Here is a 21,600-nt window from a genome sequence, read left to right on the forward strand (position 1 = left end):
CTTGGCCTGAGCAGAGAGAAAGGGCAGCTCAAAGCCTTGAGTCAACCTAAAACCCAAACCCCACCTGGGGAGAGGTGTTTACAATCAGAAGTGGTGGAAGTGTGTAAAATGTGGGTCTACAATTGAGGTACCCAGTGGCTAAGCTCATCTGCTTGGTGTGAGCTGAGAGACAGGGTGGCTCAGAGTCCTAAGAGACCTGCCGCAGGACAGGCCCTGTTGGCCTCCACAGCACGAAAAGGGAATGCAGCTTCTCACACATTCCCTTATCATGCACCAAATGAGAGCCCAATCAAAGGTAGACCCTGGACTGGGCCGGAACGGCAGCAACATCATATAATGAAAACCAAAAAGGGAAACCAAAGCCCAACTTAACCTGAAATGTTAGGAACCCAAAGGCTGAGCTGCATATGTATTGCATAAAGTGCACTAATTCAACCTATTAAAAACATAGTCATCATAATTTAAAAACAGCAGATTTCTAACTGCACATGAAATAGACCAACGGAATGGACCAAATGCGCTTCGACCCCAAGGAGTCTTCTTCAGTGGTCAAATTATTGTGAGGAATGTACTTATGTATAAAATCAGAATCAAAAGGCTTGCTTGGTGGAAAAGAAAAATCTGTTAGGTGCTGCTCCAACTATTCTTTCTAAGGTATCTGATTTGGAGTCCGCCTTCTAAAATATGCACTTCCCGAGGCCACCACTCTCAGCTTTTGCCCAGCTCTAAATCAAGAATGCATTCCCAAGTGTATCATGGGGATTAGCCTTCTATCCATACTGATGCTGCCCAGGCCTCTGTCTGCCAGCACACAACAGAGGAGAGGGTGCGAAGCTGAGTTGATATATAGCATTCTGATTCCATAGGGCAGAATGAGATCTCTGTTACTGGCAGCCAGCAGTTCCAGTTAAGCTTTGAAGCCCCCTGTTGGTTTTTCCAAAGTGGAGAATTCTATCTCCTCATTGTTTTGAAGTTGGCAAATATTTTGATTGATTTGAGACAGTCTGTCTGGAAATGTATCCTTTCACAAACCCTCACAAATTGCTTGAAAGTTTGGAATGTTCATGGCAGTTCACCTGCCACAAGTTTCAGTTTACAAACCAAGAACCAGCCAAAATTCACTGTGAGCCAGTTCATGCTTATCCTTAGTCATTATTGTGGTGGCAATGGGCATTCTTTTCTATTTTAGTCATAAAGAAAAATATGGTTTTATATTTTGTAGAAGAAGCAAAATAGGGATTTTAAGTTGGGTTTGCATAAATAGGAAAAATACAGATTTTAAGAGCAACAACAAAGAGAAATCCAATATATCAGTAAGGAGACAGAACAATGAACATCACATTATTTAGATTAAATATATAAATGAATGGAGGCAACTCTGTTCATATGTTTAGTATTTATGTTTAATATTTCTTGGTTTCCAATCCAAAAATCACTATTTTATCTAGCATCAGCTTGTTGTTTAAAATACATTGCTAATTCTGATTGTTTCGTTTTTATCGTAAAGAACAGTGAAATAATTTAATTTTAAAAACAGGCTGTGACAGCAATGACAACAATTTTTAGCAACTAACATTCTTTTGATGTCGAAAACTGCCTTGAGGGAAATATACAAGTAAATGTATGAAATTTGATTTCCAAGGTTTTAACAAATTACATTTAGTTAGCATACATTTATTTAAGACACCTTTCTCTATAATTATTCAAGGCGGCAATGTGTCAAAGTTTTCCCCCCTCATTAAAACTGATTAAGATAATGTTCTTCATCAAATTAAATTTGCCATACTTCTGTTTGCTGCCTTTGCATACAAACACCATTCTTAGGTGTGCTAAAGGCCTGCCCATTGGAAGTTATAAACACAAAGTGATATGGTGGCTCTACTTTGTGTTCCTATCTTCTAAATTGTATTTTAATATGTTTTGTATGATAAAATGGCATCACAGAAGTAGGGATCCACAAAGCTACATCAAGTGGGAAGGAAAGGGGCAAAGAAAACAAGGAAAGAAGACTCCCACTGCTACCATACATCTTCTGCCATTCCTCCCAAGATATCAGTGGAAAGGTAATACTTTCTTTCCTCGGGATGTTTGCCTTACCATAGAATAGTGTTAAGTCAGGATAATAGTATTACTCAGGTTTGGCTGTGTAAATTGTCTTAGTTGGCAGACCATTGGTAACTATAAGTAAGTAGCTATTTTGGATGAAGAGCAATGGATAAGTGAAATAAATACATATCACAGTTTTCCCCTCATTATTTCATTTTGATATTCCTTTCTGCTGATTCAAGCCACTGCTGCTTATATTCTAAATGATCATGGTGAACAAATATCACAACTTTCCCATCATTAACAATCTGAAACTTTTTCTCTGAATGTATGTCAGGTCCTTTCAGTTTTATTTGTTCAATGCATTTATATTCTATCTCTCTAGATGGCAGGTAGCCTCATAGATACACACCCTCAAAACTGGTATATGTAAATCAACCTTAAAACATAGTTCTATAATCTTCTCCAATGTCTGTTTGCAACCTTCTTGAATTTCTTATCTGCAAATCAAATAAGTAATGAATGGTTCATTATTTTCTCAGTCTGCTGATTACACAATTTTACTTAAATTACCCAATCAAGGTATCATTCAATCAAGAAATAACTAAACAATACATGAGATTCTGACAGTCACCATGAACTTGTAAGGCTGTCCCAAAGATCATAAATGTTATTTTAAAAACATTATGTTATGGGGGGGGGGGACATTTTGAGTTTTGTTTTGTAATTTGCAGTTATCCAGTTTGTGATAGGTAGCACCAAGGTACCTTGCATATGTTACTTGTTAGAGATTATTGGGAATTGAAGCTGGATTTAAAAAAAAGATAATGACAATGTATGCTGGTATGACTTTTTATTCAGCATATTATGTTTGTCTTCAAGGCTCACTGTATGCTCCTCTCCCAGTGTATGGCCCCCAAATCTTATATTACAAATAGATGGCTAAGTCCATTAGCATTCTTAGCCATATTCTCATTTGAGTCCAGATTTATGTGTTAATGAAATAATCTTTCTCCTTTAGTAAACTTTCATTTACTACATCAGCAGTTTGTAAAAAAAGTGATAATGAGATTTACTTCAGTGCACAATGCAGAATCCAGTTGACTAATTCCATCCAATTGATATACTGTAGTGTTTCTTCCTGTCCCCCACCCCCTCCTTCAACATCTAGATTTCAGTAAAATTGTGTAATGGTACTATTTTGGGAAACAAGCCTTCAAAAAGCCCCAATCCTATAAAACCATTTTGCCTTAGTTTCAAGTTTAATCCCTACAGTTACTAAATATGACCTAGAAGATCTATGAATAGGGTCACTCATGTTTTTAAAAGGATACAAACAATTACAGAATAACCATTTTGGATATTTGTTATACAGCTTTAGGTAGGTGGATGTAGTGGATGATGGTGTTTCCTATTTGAATTCCCATCTAGTGGCATAATAAGTCTTTTTAAACTCTGAAAATTTACAGGAGACTTAATCTAGCTTGTGCCCAGTTTGGCCCATGCAAATTCACAGGTAATCTCTGGATTATAACCTATTTATTTTATGGCAAAATAAAACTGTAAATTATTTTGTTTTGATAGCTCATTTGCTACTAATTTTCTTTTATCCCATATAGAAGACTCTTCACTACTGCTTCAGTTTTTTTCTCAAATCATAATTATTTTATTTTTGAGCTATTTGAGAAAATGCATAGCAGAGTGAAGATGTGAGAAGTCTCCAGTGTAACAGTAACCTGAAGGTGATTACAGTACTATTGTAAATAATCCATTTCAACAAATGTGGAAATACACATTTTTATTATTATTGCTTATCTAATTAATGCCAAAGTGCAATACTATTTATACAGCAGGAAAGGAAATTAATAAGGAAAGGTTACAAGATGAATGACCACAGTCTGGTAGCCTGAGAAATATAGAGATGTAAAATGAATAAATAAGTAGATTTTTTATTATTATGAATAATATTAAGATGTTGATAACATTGTCATACTGACAAAGTTATTATCTGGAAACTTTTATATTAATATGAAGTTAACTTCAACAGAGTACTTACAACTTATTTATTTAGAATCACAGTGGGTATTTTAAAATCACAAAAGCAAAGTTTCCTTGTATAATCTTTGTCATAAAAATGCTATCCAATCTGGATTGGATGTAGAATAGCTACATGGACAAACTTTTACTGGCCTAGTCAAAATTTAGGCTCCTTGTGAAATGAAAACGGCAAGGGTTCTGAGTTGTGCTGTACTATGCACTACAACTGAATGTACTGTCACTATGACAAAGAATTGCTGAACACTGCTTTAAACTACTAGAAACTTGCCAGTCAAACTCTCAGGCCCTATTTTAAGGGGCAACTGGTATTTCAGGAGGAGTTTCTGTGTCCTTTGCCAGAGGCCTCTGAAAATCAGTTAACATGACTGTGAATACTTGAACAGCCATGAACAGACCAGGCAGATCTTTCTACAAACCTGAAGAAAGCCCAGAGTTTATAGAAAAATCTGCAATAAAAAAACTAGGAGTTAATACTAGAAACAGCACCTGCAGTTATAACAAAAGAACACCCTCAGTGGTTATATCTAGGTAAGCACAACAATGTTGCCAGCCTTCAAGCCTTGGTTTTTTGTCAGTAAAAAGTGGGGGAGGGGCAGGGCCCTTTCCAGTGTGCTTGAAGTAGTATAGAGAGTTCGAAGAGAGTTCAGCAGGACCTGGTTAGAAAGCTAGAGGTTCTATCAAGCAGGCGAAGGAGATCTGAAGAGTGTGGACATTTTTTGGTCTGGGGTCAGAATGTCAAAGAAGTCTGGCATGATTTGAGGCAGGGGTCAGGCAAGGTGGGTATTAGCTCAAGGGCTGCACATATCAGAATGATGTGCTGATTGTTCCCTTTGTTGTCGCTGGTGGTAAGGAGCCACTGCTCTTTCAGAGGGGCTATCAGGAGAGGTGTCAGGCTGATCACTAGCAGCTGGTCCTGAGTGGGCATGCCAGATTAGAACTTTTCCTAGTTGTAATGCCTGAATAAACTGACATTCACAAAAGCCACAAAATTCTGTACAATATCTTGCATAAAAAGAGAAGAGCAAATGTCTTATAGGAATAACATTCTTCTTCATATACATTCATACTAAAACAAGGATTTAAAAAAATCATTTCAGTGGGTTATGAAATTATCTGTGCAATGGTTTTTAAAGGAGACTTCAGGACTGGTTTATTACTAGTAGTTTGATGTATTTTTTTCTTTAGGAAAACATAAACAGTTGGGGTCTTCAGGGGTCAGAGAGCTAGAACTGGCTCATTCTGCACACACTAATGCACTTTTAATGTATTTCTTGCAGTTTGACTTTTCCTCTGGGAAACAGGAAAACACACTTTTAAAGTGTATTGCAAGTGCATTATTCAACATGTTAGGATAGCTTAGTTCCATGCCACAGACTTCTTGAGCATCATTCTACAGCTTTTGTGGAAAGCCTGTAAATGAAATTTGGTTTTCGGGTATTTGGTTATGGTTGCTTTTGAAATTTCGGGGAAAACTGTGGAGCTCTTGAAAAACCATCTATGGTACTTAGGGAAAAAATGCTGTCTTTATAGTTTACATTTTCCCTTTCTTGTGAAATACATTTACATTAAACTAGTATACTTAAAAAAGATCTTAGCTTTTCCTGCTGCTTCACTCTCAGTTAAAATAATCACAATCCTCACAATAGACTGATGTGGACATTATTATGATATCAAAAAGCTAGGATTATGATTCCAGGTGAATGTAAGCAGCAGGGGCTGATGAACTATTTAGAAAGGGAGATCTTGTTCCATGCAAATACCTTTAAAAAATAAAGGAAATAAAAGCAATAGCAGAACACAAACTGTTTCTAAAGAGTGTTTTGTGACGTTTCCTTAGTCTCTCTCCTGCAATTTCTTCTATATAGATGTTTTTCTTACAAAAAGTCCCACTGTTAGGCCTTTATGCAGAGGAAATGTTTTTTGTAAACATTTCTGCATGGTTTCTATTAATCCAACTGCTAAAAAGAAGTTGTACTTTTCTGTTGATAGCTATGGATAAACCTTATTCTGCATGATTCCTCTTTGAATTGTAAAATTCCCCCTCCTCTGCAAGTTATAATAGATTAAAGATAAAGAAGCTACTGTGTTACTTAGACCACACATCTATTTAACCTTTCATAGTCTGTTCTGATGGTTATAAGCTCCGCTGAGGTAGCTGATAAAGGTTTCTTTTACCTTGAAGATGAAATTTGGAACTTTGATCATGCAAAGAAATGAAGTCTACTCCTTATTTACAAAACTCTAGTGCAAATGACATATCTTGGTATACTTGATGCATGTCCAATGAAACGGAGATAACATTCATGTGTTACAACCCGAACCTCAATACACAGATTGGGTCATATGAACACATTTCTGCAGAGTACAGATCATGCATACATAGTTTTTGTGCATATGGTACAATTTGTAGGCTCTATGCAAGTGAGCTATAGATGTCAATAGGCTGTGAGCAAGCAGCACTCCATTCCCTTATGGGTTGGAACCTACAAGCCATGAACAGAAGGAATTCACAGAATGAATCTCACTCCCTTCCCCTGGACTCTCCTGCAGCCTTCTATCCTCTCTGGAAAGTTGGGAACACTTAGGAATAAAGTCGGGTATACCACAAAGAAGATGTAATCAGCAGAAATCTCTACTTACTCCACAAGTGTTTAGAAGATTTTGTGTGTCTTTCTTCTCTTTTCTCTTTTTTCTGCCAGAGAAACAGCATTGATTAGAAACATTGTCCATGAGATTTTTCTTTCAGAGTTAGTTTTTTCCCTCCATTGTTAGTGAGTTAGTTCTTTATAGTGTTGTTATATTATCTACTCTTCAGTGACAGCTCTGAAAACTATCTTTAAGCAGTGCTGACAATGGTGGAGGAAATCTCTTCATGGCACAGTTGGTTTATTTAATTTTCTCCCTCAGTGGCAATGCAGGGGTGCCTAGGGCATAGAAAACCTTTTCAGGAGATGTTGGCAATAGGGTGAAAACTCACATTGCAGCTACCTTATTTCTACATGTTGTTTTCTCCTCAGTGTCTATGCAGGCCATAGTACTTACATGCTCTTTCAAGCTCTTGAGGCAGGCCCTCTCTCAGATCCATTGCCTTCCTCATCATTTCACCAGGGATTGCCCAGGTCACCTTCACCTGTTTCTAGCATTAGTCCCACTGGTCATGGGCCCAGGATAGAGACTCACATCAACGTTCTTTCAGTCCTGAACTTGCTGCACTTGCTTTCTACCTTAATGTCCTGTTTCAATGTCCTGAGATCATATTGGGGAACATTGAAAACAAGTGCCTAGTTGACTATTTCTCCTGATCTCCCAGTATGTTACTGGGAGACCATCTGAAGTTTTCATTTCTCAGCCCCACTGTCTCTATAGATCCTATATCTTTCTTTGCCTCTGTGACTGATGATGCACTGGGAGGGAGGGCAACACCTGCATGACAGCAGGATAAATCACAGCTTATGCATGATGTTGCCACAGTCCTGGCCCCCTCCTTGACCTGGCGTACTGTAGGGCCTCTAATGCCCCACATTAAGGGAACACTGATTTTTCAGCATTCCCCTTTGTAATGTGGGCACCATTGACATCTATGCTGGGCCAGGTCTGTGCATACAGAGAAGAGCTGGACCCTCCCCACCTATGGTGTCCCAGCAGAGACACAAAATGCCCTATTCAGCTCCATGGTGCTTCGCGGCACCACAGAATCAAATGGAGCATTTTTTCACTCATGATGGTGGGATAGCATTGTGCTGCTATTCCACCTTCATGCAGTGAACACCCCCTGTCCCCCCCATTGCCATGGTGAGGCACATCAGACTCTATCTACACCAGAGTTGTGCATGTGCACACACAACTCCGGGGTGAACTGTGTGCGCCAGGGTATTTCTTCCCCCGTGAGTACATGGGAAGCGGTAGGGGTGGGTGCAAGAAACCAGCAACGGCCTGGTGTGGCTGCTTCTGTGCATAATCAGTCTGCTAGAAGCTTGTGCTTCAACTGGCAAAGTCTTTACTCTTCTTCCGCCAATACTTATTATCTCTTTTCCCCTGCACTGCTATCGGTACCTACTGCTATTCCCCCCACTGCCCATTGGGGTCCTTTGGCTTCTTTACTTTGGAAATATGAAGAGGAGCAAACACAAAATATATGAAATATAGAAAAAGATCCTCTCTGCTTTGCAAGACTATTTTCATATCCATAACCTGTCTCTTCCAACATTATAGCAATGCATTTTTTACTTTTCTGGTCAGTTCCTTACATACATTTTGAGACCAAGCTGGGAAATTAAATATGAAGACTGTTCCCAACTTTCCTTGATGAAGAAATTGATTGATTGATTGAGAGAGAGAGAGACAGAGACAGAGACAGAGACAGAGACAGAGACAGAGACAGAGAGACAGAGAGAGAGAGCTTCTGCCCAGGATGCTTCAGGGTTCTCCTTAATGACCAATCTCCATTACCCATTGTCAAGAAATCTGGCTACTTTGCTGTCTGGTATAAACCACCTACCATATTGGCATGTAATATCCCCTATTAATCTTGCAGGGTTTTTTCCCCCCTTCCATCCAGTTTACTTCTCTGCCTAGCAAGATAGACCTCCAACTCTTTGCAGATTGAGCTAGGGAAACCTGTGTTACTGCTAGTACTTCCTTGACATTTCTCCAAAGGCAAGAGAGGTCAAGTATTTGTCTCATCCTCTCTAGGTGTACTGAAGTGAACCAGTGGTGGTGGTTCACTTCTACTGAGAAAGCAGGGCAAGCCAGTTTAGTGGCCCCTTTCCTCTGGGCTTCAGGGAGCAGATTGGTTGGGGCTCCCTTCCACTGGCACAGGTGAGCAAGTCAGACCCCTGTCCACTGGGGATAGGAGAGCAGGCCAGTTATGGGACCCCATAACTGGAGATTGGGGGGCAGGCTGGTTTGTTTACTGGTGGGTCTTGAGACATGTTTATATATACACACCTTGTACAGTTCTGGAAGACTCAGGTTCAATTCTCCATTCTGCCATGGAGGCCCACTAGGTACATTGTACCAGTTAACAACTTGCAGCCCAACCTACCTCACAGAGTGGTTGTGAGGATAAAATGGAGGAGTGGAAATGATGCGAGCCACTTTGGATCTCCACTGGGAAGAAATGTGGGGTATAAATGAGATAAACAGACGAATTTGGTTTTTCCTAAATTTAACATTAGATGTAATTCATATAGACTGTAACCACCTGGGTAGGGAGTGCTTTGATTTCTGCATTCTGTTGAACATCAATCATATTAGTATAATTGAATTAATATGGTAGTAGTGGTAGAAAAGCATTGCCAGCAGAAGTCTGAAAAAACAGGAGAATGTTCCATACCACCTCTTAGAATCACACTCAACTTTTTAAAGCTAGTGATTTGGTATTTGACATTTTAAAGTAAATCTTCATATCAGTTTGTTATTTGCAGTGTAGACTCTTAAACAGCATTCCAAAGTCCATGTAATTCTTTTTAGGATTACACCGTTAGTGATGTTCCCTCCTGCAGTGAATTGACTAAAATAAATGATGCTTAGAAAAATGGGACAGCAGAAATTATTTAAAATAGAAAAGGCACATGGATTACATCTAGGTCTATGATGTGGTGTTTATGTGCAATGTTCCAAAATAACATTAGAATTATTTATTTATTTATTTATTTATTTATTTATTTATTTATTTACTACATTCATACTCCACTTTTCACCCAAGTGGGGACTTGGAGCATTTTCTTTCCTCCATTTTATCTTCGCAGTAACCTTGACAGAAAGGTCAGCCTTCCTTCAGCTCCTCTGCCTCTCTGTATATGAAGGCTCAAGTCATGAAGGTAGCCCAAATGGTGTTTTTCCACCTGCGCCAAGCATGGCTACCAGCGCCCTACCTGTCCACGGAACACTTGGGTATAGTGATCCATGCAACTGTCACTTCCAGATTAGACTTATGTAACTCGCTCTATGCAGGCCTACCCTTGTCCCTGATCTAAAAACACAATTGGTACAGAATGCAGCTGCACAGGCCCTCACTAAGTTATCTTGGAGAGCCCATGACCAGCTGATGGTTTTGCTTTTGACTTTTAAGGCTATACGCAACCTGGGTCCTACCTATCTGACAGACTGCTTATCTCCTTATGCCCCCCGTAGGGCTCTTCGCTCTGTGGATATGAATCTGCTGGTTATCCCAAGGCCCCAGGAAGTATGTCTGGCCTCAACCAGGGCCAGGTCCTTTCTGGTCCTGGCCCCACCCAGTGGAATAAGATCCTGGAAGAGCTGAGGGCCATGTCAGAAGGGCCATGTCTCCGGATTCCGCAGGGCCTGCAAGACAGAGCTCTTTTGCCAGACATTTGGTTGAGGCTGGTCAGAGACTGAGGCAATAAGATCAGCCCCCCCCCCCATTTTCTTCAGTTATTGGTTCCCACCTGGGCCTATTATCGCCTGATATTAACTATTGGACAGGAAACTGAGAATGGGAGAGTCAAGGCACTAGGGTGTGGTGGAGTAGGGCATATGTTTACCACCATCAATGCTGTTGTAAGTTGTTTTGCATTGTAAATTGTATTTTGAGAAATTGGATGGGTCAGTTTTAATGTGGTTATTTTAAATGTAAACCGCCACGAGTTGGCTGGGCCGAAAGTGGTGGTATATAAGTCAAAGAATAAATAAAAATAAATAAATGAAACAAATCACTAAAGATGCTTGAAAAATATGCATGATGGAAAGAGGACAAAGACCAAGGGAAATTGTGAACAAATGTAAAATGGGAAGAGCTGAAGAACTGACAAAATGGCCAATTAGAGTGCCTGTTATAAGCTCTCAAAACCATTAGTCTTTTGAGTGGCAGTACTGAGAGACCTTGTTATTATCACTGACAATAAAGGCACATTTGGACAACTCTATTTATGGGGAATGAATGAGCTATTTTAGTATTTCTTGCAGTATGAACATGCATGGTGTTTTGTTTGTTTTAGACTCCTGACAGTTCATACTGAAGACTGGGACTGTTTCGAGAGTTTGCATGTGTGTTTTCATTGCATTGGATTCTAAATGCAGACTCTGAATTTGTGCCTGGCATTCTGCATTTGTGGTTTTCTCCCATCATTGGTCAGGACTCTATTTGTGGCATGTGTTCTGCAGTTCCATTGCGAGAGTGGGCGGTCTTACCTTCCATACTGCCTCACCCCCTTATTTTGGTCTGAGCATGTGCAATAACACAATAGTGCAATAATAACACAATCAAAATAAAGAAAATGCCCCCTGACTTTTTTTGGTCACCCCTCCTTCAAGGAAGATTGTCAGGGTCGGAGGTAAACCAAAGGGGCAATGAATGGTGCTTTAAAAATGATGCCTGCCTCTGCTGCTGCCAGGGCAAAGGATGGGCAGGTGACTGGGGCTCAGGCAAGGGTGATGAAGAGTGGTAGAATTCAGTGGTGTGCGTTGTCTCTCCGCGTGGCTCTTTGACTGAAGCCCATCACTGAGGCCAGGTGAGTGGGCGGGAGAGTCTGAGATACATCTATGCATCCAGACACACCAGAGGGACACAGTCACTGATATGATGCATGGAACTGGGGAAGCAGCGCAGGGGAGAAGAGTGAGTGTAGGAGCAATAACAAGCTCATACTGTAATGCAATCAAATTTTTTTGAAATTGCATCTCTCATTCCTCAATTCCCATGGCACTCAAATCACCCAAGCAAGGGGGACATGCAGGACAACAAAGTGTGTTGGCCACCACACAAAATGTTTTCTTGTACAAAATTTACAAACTTTGCTGCCACGCCTTAAATCATATGGTGTGTTTAGATGCTGGTGTGCTTAGAGATGGGGGAGGAAGGGATGTATGGAGTCAGCTTTCTGGAGTGTCTCCAGAAAGCTGGTGCCTTTGCTATTGCAGATTCACAATGTAATGCAATCATGATCAAAATAAAAAAGGAGGGGGGAGGGCAGGAAGAGGGGCAGACTATTGGTCATAGTTGATACATCATCATTGGAGGTGGGAAATGGAGGAGGAAGCCAACACAAATCATCTTCATTGGGTAAACGTGAATTCCCATCCAGGAGACAGGAAGAAATTGTGTTTTGTGAGGATTCTCAAACCACATGGCAAACAGGGGAGTACATTTGGATCTGCACCTTAACAGAGAGATTTTAGTCTGAAATGTCTGTGATTCCGTGAAACTTTAAGGTGGCTTTTAGTAGGTGCAGAAACAGTCTGTTTAACATATGACCAGTATAGGTCGTGCTGTTCATGGTCTGAATTTTATCTGATGAAATACCTCATTTCCCAATGTGAAGTACAACTCCTTATTGTGAATGATTGTACATAGCTAGGAGCACATGAAGCCACACTGTAGTTAAACACTATTATTTTAATTCTGCGGTCACCTTATATTAATAAACTGTGATGTTCACAAAATCTAATTATGTTCATAAGGTACCTTATTGATGAAATAATTATCTGAAAAACAGAAAAACTGTCCATCATGATTATCCTGTTCAGCAGGAATATGACAATCCGTCTGCTGAGTCATTCTGTCTCCATGCTATTGCGACTCCTTCTGCTTCAGAAACTGAAAGCAAACAGCAAGGCACCAGGGTAACAGTCAGGTTGCTATTGATTCTGGAAATTATAACAGCTGGTTAGATTCTATTAACTATATTAACAAATAGGTATTATTCAGTTCAAATCTTAATTTGTTATTATCTAGAAACCCATTTTTACTGATTATATGATGTCATTGTTGCTGACAGATTAAGGCCAGTTTGAAAGAAAAGCTCCAAAACTTCAGCCAACTGGAACTGTGAAGTGGCTTGCAATGATGGAAGGGGGATTACTGCCAAAATGTGTCCTGGGGTATCTACTGTGCTTCATATAAAAATATTGCTAAAACACCCTACAGTTGAGAAAAAGAGTTCTGTGCAGAGGAGAAAATGTCCATCCTTATTTTAGCTTACCCTTACTTTGTGGGATTTTAATTTTAGTAACATGAAATATTAGTGAAACTGGAGACTGCTACTCCTCACTTGAGCTGGGTACAGTATATGATGTTCATAACTGCTAAAAAGAAATTATGCTAAATAGTTTGGGGTTTAAAATGTACCTCTCATTTAGCAAGTAGACAGGTGGCAATGACTTGCTTGAAATGTCCATAGTGGCTCATCATACTATATTTTTTTCTTGTCAAGAAGTTAGGGACACCCCCAGTTCCCACAAAGACAGAACTGGAGCCATTAGGAGGCAGTCAGCTACCTGCGAGGTGGCAGTGTGCTGGCAGGATCCTATTGGCTACTTAGCCAGGAGTCAACAACACAAACATGGCCGAACAGAGTCATGGGGATTAGGAAATTGTTGCAGACAGTAGCCATGTTGGTCTGTAGTAGAAGAGCTAGATTTGAGTTGTAGCATCTTAGAGACCAACAAGATTTTCAGGATATTTATTTATTTATTTATTATTATACTAGGGGCAAAACCCACTGTATCCAAGAATACAACGCGCGCTAGAGCTTGGCAGTGGGAAGAGGAAGGGGAGGAGTTGTCCAGTCTGTAAGGGCATGGGGTTGAATGTGTGTGTTGTGTGGGAGGTTGTGGTGGCGTGGTGGCAAATGGGGGCATGGGTGTGGAGATATGGGTGTCAAGAACCTGTGGTTTGGAATGTTCATTGTGTGTAAGGACAGGACTGACCTTTGGGAATTGTGGCATAGTGGTTAAAGATGAGCTTTTCAGAGCCATGTCTTCAGATATGTGAAGGGGAAATCAGCATGGAGACTCTTCTTAGGGGAAGATTACATGGCAACCAATTCCCCCCAGTTCTGTGTCATTTCCCTTCTTGTGTGAATTAGGCCACAGACACCGAAATGCCCCTCTGCCCTAATACACATGGGGTAGTCACAGTACACAGTTGTCCACCCTGTTCCTTCTTTTTCATTTTTTCACTGTTGATAAAATGTTATGTGCCCACATGCTTCTTTCATGGTTGCTCCTTAGAAGAACGGATTTTTGTACCCTGTTGTTTACTACCCAATGGAGTCTCAAAATGGTTTGCAAACAGCTTTTCCATTAATCTCCCCACAATAGTCAACCTGTGAGGTATGTGGGGCTGTGAGAGGTCTGAGAGAACTGGGAATGGGCTGCAGTGACCCATCAGGTCTCAAAGCATTTTCCAATTGTCTTCCCTTTCTCTCCCCATAGCAGACTCCCAATGAGGGAGGTGGGGAAGAGAGCCTCACAGGGAAGCTGACAACCCTAAGAGGAAGACTCTCTGTGCACAGCAGTCTTGACCTTAGTAAGGTTTTTTATAATGGTTTTTTATTTGCCAGGCCAAGGTTGAAAAAAGTCATTTACTTGTTCAGTATTTACAGTTTCAGGCTGTAAATATTTATTTAGATCTTCCTGCACTTTCCAGACTCACAGGACTGATGCTGGTCTGCCTGTCTGTGCCCCAGAATACAAATAGTTGCTGGTAAGGGCTGGCCATAACCCATAGGCCAGGAGGGACACTCCTGCACCACTCCCTACCAACTGCAGGCAAAAATGGCTCCTTTGAAGGCTGGACTCTGAGGCATTGTACGATTTTGAAGTCCCACCTCTAAACCTCCAGGAATATTTCCAATCCAGGGGTAGCTAACCTCCAGGTGGAGCCTGGAGAGCTCCTGGAATTACAGCTCACCTGCAGAGTATAAAGATCAGCTCCCCAGACAGAAAGGGCTACTTTGGAAAGGGTTGTGGTAGAAAAGAAACATTTAAGGCCTCCCACACAGGTTGTTGTTGTTGAATTGAAAGACTGGAAGACAACTGCACAGGGTTGTTGTGCAGATGAAACAGGAGACCAAAAACAAAAACAGTTTCATTTGCAGAATAACGCTGTGCAGTGGCCTCCAATCTGCAGAGAGTTGCAAAGAAGAAAGACACATGGCTTGGCTGTGTCTAACCCCCGGCCAGAGCAGTATTTTAAGTGAGAAGGGGCTTTTCTGTGGCCTCCCTGTCAGCCAGCTGTTTGGCAGAAGGGGAAAGTCCCCCCCCCTCAAAAGGAAGGTCCTCAGGCTCCCCTGCATTGCTCTTGGAAACACCTCCCTCCCCTCAGTCAGGGCCTGTCAGAGGCTCCTTCGCAGCATGCCTGAAGGGAGGGGGGAGGGGGAGCACTCTGCAGCCTCCTGCCAGCTCTGTCAGTGTTCTGAGGCAATTTACAGTTGGACATGGCAGTTAGGACAACCTTGGGGTGAAAAGGGCTGGCGCAGCCTGTCCAAGCCTCTGTTCTCATCCCCCTTGGCAGCCCTACTGACCTCCTCTCCCTGCGGTGGTCAGGAGCAGACTGGCAGCCATATCTCCAGATTGCCCCTGGCTGGCTGGAATTTTGGTCTGTCCTGGTGAGGAACCAATTGGAAGGTGCTTCGCGCCTTCCGATTGGCCCCTCTGCTTGTCAGTCCAGGGCCAAGGAGCCAATTGTTGCCCCCCCGATCACGGACTGAGCCCACCCCAACACCCCTTACTGTTTTATTAAGAGTGGACAGATGTGCCAGATTTATATACTGCCCTCCCTGAGGGCTCAGGGCAGTTTACAGAAAACAGGAGGAGATACAGTTAACATATGGTAACAGGTAACAGTAATAACAATATAACAATAATAACTTAACAAGATCATAAACAATAACAATAAAATAGATAAAATAAAATAAAATAGATATGAGTTTCAAGAGCAAGAGCTCTGTTTGTCAGAGACCATGTTATTATTAATGATGATAATTGAAAGGCCACTTCTGCATGGCTCTATTTCTGGAAAATGTATGAGCTATTTAACTACTTCTTGTAATAAGAATTTTGAAGGGCAATTATGGGGCTAAAACCAGGAACAGGAAAGTATGAGGTTGCACGTACAAACCAGTCAGCTCACCAGCTCTTGAGGAAGATCCACTTTCTTGTAGAAGCCAGGAGGCTGTGTAGTTGGAGTTTGAGCTGGTCTACCAGGCCTATGGTTGAGGCCAGACAAGAACACCATAAAATGCCGTCCTCCCGACTCGAAAAATATATTGAGAACATTCATCAGCACAAATCTCTGCAACCCTCCCCCTGGGAGATGAATTAGTGGCTTTCCGCACCGGGATCCTTGTAGCAAATTGTTTGCTGAACGAAAAATCACCATTTAAAATAGTGCAATTCGTCATTATGCATACCTGACTTTGTAGTGGAATCCAGTTGCGTTTCTATCGTTTCCCACAAGCTTCCGGTCTCAGCAAAAATCGCTAGAAAGGAAGCGCTATTGCCGAGCTCGTCCCACCCCTGGCCGTCAAGCAGCCAATGGGCAGCCGTTAGCATGCTCCCAAACAGCCCCTTTCCCTTTAAGAAAGGTTTTTTTTTAAAACAAAAACACACCCATTGCAACGAATATGTGTTGATTCGTTGCAACGGAGAGACCCATCAGCTGGCAGGTGTGTTTGAGCTGTCGTTTCATCGTTGCCACGCTCCCCCCAAGTGAAAAAAAAAATCCCCCCCCCTCACGGGCCCGATTTTCGGCCGAAAACAGTGTAAAAAATAAAGGGAAAATACATCAGCAAACGGGCTTCTCTGTTGTTTGTGCTTAGTGACTAAACAGCTCTGGGGAGGGACTGAAGCCGGGGAAGACTCTAAACAGGCTTGCTGGTGGGTTGAACTCCGCTCGCTCAGAGAAAAAAAAATGGCGATCGCTTCGCCGGAAGATCAGAGGAGAGAGCCAGGGGGAGGGACTTTGTAGAAACCACTACAATGGTAACGCACAGAACTTTCCCGCTAGTGTTGCAGATTGGTTGCAGGAGTGTAGCGCTTTCCGGAGGGTGAATCCACTTTTGGGGATTTCCCTGAAAGCGCTACAAGGAAGCGCTTTTTGCGGATCGGTTTCAGGTGTGTGGCAGATTGTCAACGACGTTGTGCATAATGGCAAATCAGTAGCGTTTTCAATTGGCAACCATTGTGCGATTTTGAAGGCGTGCGAAAAGCCCCTTATTCTCCCCACTGGACATAAAATAGGAGGTTGTTATGATTAGGTTTGTCATCTTATAGTTATACAGTTTTTAAATTATTTGTAAGATTTTAAAGTGTTGTAAACTGCTCTGAGCTGACATGGATAGGGCAGTATAAAAATAAAATATTTATTTATTTAGAACAGGTTTAAAGGATTATACAGGTAAAATGTTACTTTCTGTATTGTACCTGAAATTTTCATAAATGCCACTGTTTTTAGAAGAGTATTACTTGAAAGTTGGGAGGTATAATATCCAAAGTATTTACTTTATCTTTTTTATTTATTAGGACCTGTGTCCACCACTACAGTAATAGACAACAAGAATGGAACTGTCCCCAGGCCGCACATGAAAATGTCCAAGAAGTCAGTTTCAGAAGACTTTGTGACAACATTCAGCTCACCAGCGGCATGGCTACTTGTTGTTGCACTGATTGTCACCTGGTCAGCTGTGGCTATTGTCATGTTTGATTTGGTGGATTACAAAACACTGGCAGGTAAGACTCAAGCATTATCTATCACATGAGACAGTCATTTTAGGTATGTCATGGGAAGAAAGAATTTTTGTCTGAGTCTCAAAAATCAAAGCACAACACCTTCTAGTTGTGGATGATCGTGGTATGCCAGCAAGCAAAAAGCTGGGAGGAAATGCAGGTTGCCTTTGGCCAGACACACTGGGACTAAGCCTGGCTTCAACAGCCCTGCCAGTGTCTCAGGGACTTCCCTTGCATCTTCCCTTGCTCATGACAGATATAAGCCATGCCTTTCTTCATGCTACTGACCCCAGTGGTTCTGCTAGTTACTCTGGGCCCTGCTTTGGTGGACTGAGCAGATATCTGGCCTGATATGCTGAGCAAAATGGCCTGGGATGCCTCTGTTGGACTACTCTGTGGTAGATGCTATTATGCAACTAGTTCTGTGAACCCCTAAAAACTATTACCATTTTCAATTTAACCAAGAGTAGATAATTTGAAAAACTGTATTTTCTATTATCTCATATAACCTATCACTAAACATTATAAAGATGAAGTTGTATACATATAACCTAAGTGGCCATCTCTGTGGTGTGCCGCCAATAGGGAAACAGCTTCTCTGCCAGTGAGGAAAAATTAGTTCACATTGCACTCTGCCAGCGAGGGCCAGCCAGTTCAAATTGCATGCAGACAACTCACTCCCTGCCTATTTGTTCCTGCCACAAATAGAGAACATGCTGCCAATGAGGGCCAATCAGTTCAACTCACTCTGTATTTTATTGGCTCTCCTTGGGGGTGTGCTGCCAGTAGGGAGAGAGTACTTCTCCAATGAAGGCCAGTCATGGTGCTTATCTGTCCTCTTCCTGCTGCTTGCTGGGTGGAAGAGGTGCTGGCCTATCTGAAAGGACCTGCTGCTGGTAAGTTGCCTCATCCTCTGCCTCTTCCCATCCTCTATCTCCCTCAGCCAAATGTGGGAAGCTAGTTGCTTCCTTTGCCTCTTGTGATGGTCTCTGCTGGAAGGAAGCCAGATGGGCTTGCCAGGAAGGCAGAGAGAATGAGTATTTCAAAAAGAGAGTGCAAAGGGACAGACAGAAAGCAATGAATGTCTTAACTTAGTCTAGTGAGTCAAAGATTCATTCAGGCAGTCCAAGGGTATCAGCAAAAGTAACAGGTCCACAACACAAGCCTCCCAGCCTCATGCTAATATAGGCAGTCAGCAGCCTCTCAATCCTCACTCTGTAAAGACTCACAGTCTTCTGCAGTCAGCAATTGTCTTGCTAACATGGTGTTGTACCCTTTAGACTGGAGAGCTTTTTCAGCAGATAGCTGCCATTGCTTAATCGGATCAGGTGATCCAGAAGAAGATTTGGTTCTTATATGCAACAACTCTGGAACCTAAGCCTTGGTTTGTCTGCAGCACCATTTCCTCCTGCTGGTCAGAGCTCTCTGCCAGTTGAACATCTGGCTGGGCTAAGCTCTCACCCAGCTGAGGCTCAGGTGAAGCTGGAGCTCCTGGCAAAGATTTCCCTCTGAGAAGTCCTCCCTAAGAGGACTTGGGCTCACAACACCTCCCCATGGCCCTGCAGCTCGCCATCAGAGTGCTCTTATTTTTCTCCCACCCTCCCTTTCCTCAGGGGGGAGCTAGCCAGCTTGGCCCTTGAGACATATTTACATTAGTCTTATAAAGGAGAAGCCTTCACTGACGTATCCTCTTAAACCTCTTTGTATACTGGGGTCATACTTTCACCCATAAAAAATAAAATCCTCCGATTCCTCTGTTTCATTTAACAGGATACTTAAATTGTTCATATATTTATATCAAATTCAATGTGTTGGGGTACTAACGTAGTGGTAGATATCCACAATATGTTTAATTTAAGAAGTTCAAATGACACATACTGGCTCCCTTCTTCTAAAGACCATGAATGATATAAGTCAAAGTACCATGTCCTCTTCAGGTAGGCACATGTGCTGTACTAAATGCTTTTGGTATTCTCTGTAGTGAAAAAGCTTTTAATGTCTTTCAGATTAGTCAAAATCAGTCTAAAAGTGCTCACATACAATAGTCTGCTTAGTCAGAACATTTTAAATAAATAAACATGTCTGCATAAATCTGCCAACATTTGTACATATTTTAATTGCACTCAGTATATTCTATCTTCACATATAATTGGGGGGAAATCAATTATTAAACAAATCTTTGCAATCCATCCAAAGCCTGTTAAAATATGACTCTCATAATTGTTTCACAAGCGCAGAAATGAACTGAAGACCAAAGTTTAATCCACAGTGTTCTCATTAAGAACAGAAAACTAAGTGAAATAATTTGTGAAGAGCAATCTTTTAGTCACTTTTGTGCTGCACAATGATAATTAATTAGAGCTGAGCTGAACTTTCATGAATTTTGATTTGTATGTTCAATACGGAAGAGCCTCTCATCAGACTGCTAAGCAAATAACAGCAGAAGTGAAACTATTTCACTCTTCCCCTCTTCAAGTTCTGGAGAACAAGAGAGTTCAAAGGGAACAATTTTTTAAAAAAATCTAAAGATTTCTAAAGGTCAACATTTTTTAAAAAATTTGGTGCTTGGGAAAATGGTGCAGTTTCTGATTTAACCCTTAGGGAGTACCACAGAGACATTTGAAAGGAGCTGAGCCTAATGCACAATTCAAACCAGATAGGATGTCAAAAAAATTCCATGATTAGAACTGTAGCTTACTGGATTGTGGCAATTGGGAGAGGGATTAATTTCTCCCCTCATGCCATTTTCCTCACCTCAAATGGATCTTTCAGCCACTATTTGTCTTATTGGGGAGAATATACAGTTTGCTATTTTATTAAATATCATCATATAGCCTGACATCCAGGTGGGGCTTGGAGACATCCCAGATGACAACATGGCTACCTTAGAGGGCAGATTCTATGTTTTTACAACCCCAGTGAGGTCCTTCCCCTCCCCAACCCATCCTCTCTCCAGGCTCTATCTCCCAATTTCCATGAACAAGGGCTGGCAACTCTAGTACTGAATATATCTCTTTGGTTCAGAAATTATATGAGCGGTGGGAGGGAGTATTCACTTTCCACAGCCTTCAGAAAAGGCCTTTAATCATTATCACTTTAGCTGGAACTTGTTTTTATGTATTCTCTTTAAGCTATCCAGGCCCCAAGTCATATGACTTCAGGCAAAACTGGAGGTAAGGCTGTTTATGTGAGTGATGGTGGCCTTACATGTAAGGATTGTCTAAATTCTGCTAAGCATTAGCTCATTCATGTAAGAGAGCTTCTGCAAACTGAATCAAACAATTAGGTGTTCCACAACTTCTCTTGTATCCAAGGCTCTGAAGCATTAGAAAATCACTCTGTGAAGCATTTTGTATAGCTGTCAGTTATGGACAGGATTTAAAGGCTTAAATGAATAATGTTTTGAGGAAGCACTTGAAACCAAACTGAAACACAGATGCCTTTTGTAGGGCTGCCAAGATCTATCCCTGGGCCATTGTTAAAAATTCTCTTTACCTCCCTCCACACTTCTTACATAACTGTTAAGAAAACACAGTTAAAAAACACACATACAGAACATCGGAGTTGCACTGATTAACACTGAGTTACACAGGCTAGATTCCTTCTTAAAACGATTTCAAGTTAAGCAAAACAGTTAAAGAGATATGGAGCCCTGAATTCGGACCTGACCAACAGGCACTATACTTTATTATTTTATTTTATTAATAAAATTAAATAATAAAATAATAATAATTAAAAATTACATTTATTTACCCCCTTCCTTGTGGCATAGGGGGGTTTACAGTGAAATGCATAGTGCAATACAGGGAACATATGATAATTGAGAACATATATATTTCTAACAGTGGAAACTCACAACAATAAATTGTAGAATGTTTAATATTTAATTATAACATTATAATTTTATAACTCACAATTTTGTATTTCATTGCTGCTATTTGCCATATCTGCCTATAAGGTATACTTGGTGATGAGAGGGGTCTTTAGGTTCTAATTGCTGGCATTGGCCTTGACCAAAGGCCTGGT

General features: G+C 41.2%; 1 protein-coding gene and 1 long non-coding RNA gene across 12 annotated transcripts in view; one reads left to right on the plus strand and one right to left on the minus strand.

Moving 5' to 3' along the window:
- Positions 1 to 21,600, plus strand: part of TRDN (triadin) — a 296,487-nt gene that overhangs the window by 16,575 nt on the left and 258,312 nt on the right. For all 11 annotated transcript variants that reach the window (XM_077300566.1, XM_077300474.1, XM_077300511.1 and 8 more), the window contains exon 2: positions 17,371 to 17,577. In XM_077300566.1, coding sequence (XP_077156681.1) covers positions 17,371 to 17,577 — 207 coding nt within the window. The remainder of the gene's footprint in view (positions 1 to 17,370; positions 17,578 to 21,600) is intronic.
- LOC143841607 (uncharacterized) lies at positions 1,450 to 15,426 on the minus strand. The gene is made up of 4 exons (XR_013232740.1): positions 15,372 to 15,426; positions 12,530 to 12,661; positions 6,745 to 6,796; positions 1,450 to 2,546 (listed from the first exon to the last, which is right to left on the minus strand). It is a non-coding gene; the product is annotated as an uncharacterized LOC143841607 (long non-coding RNA).

This window comes from Paroedura picta, chromosome 1, assembly GCF_049243985.1.
Source record: "Paroedura picta isolate Pp20150507F chromosome 1, Ppicta_v3.0, whole genome shotgun sequence".
Classification (NCBI taxonomy): domain Eukaryota; kingdom Metazoa; phylum Chordata; class Lepidosauria; order Squamata; family Gekkonidae; genus Paroedura; species Paroedura picta.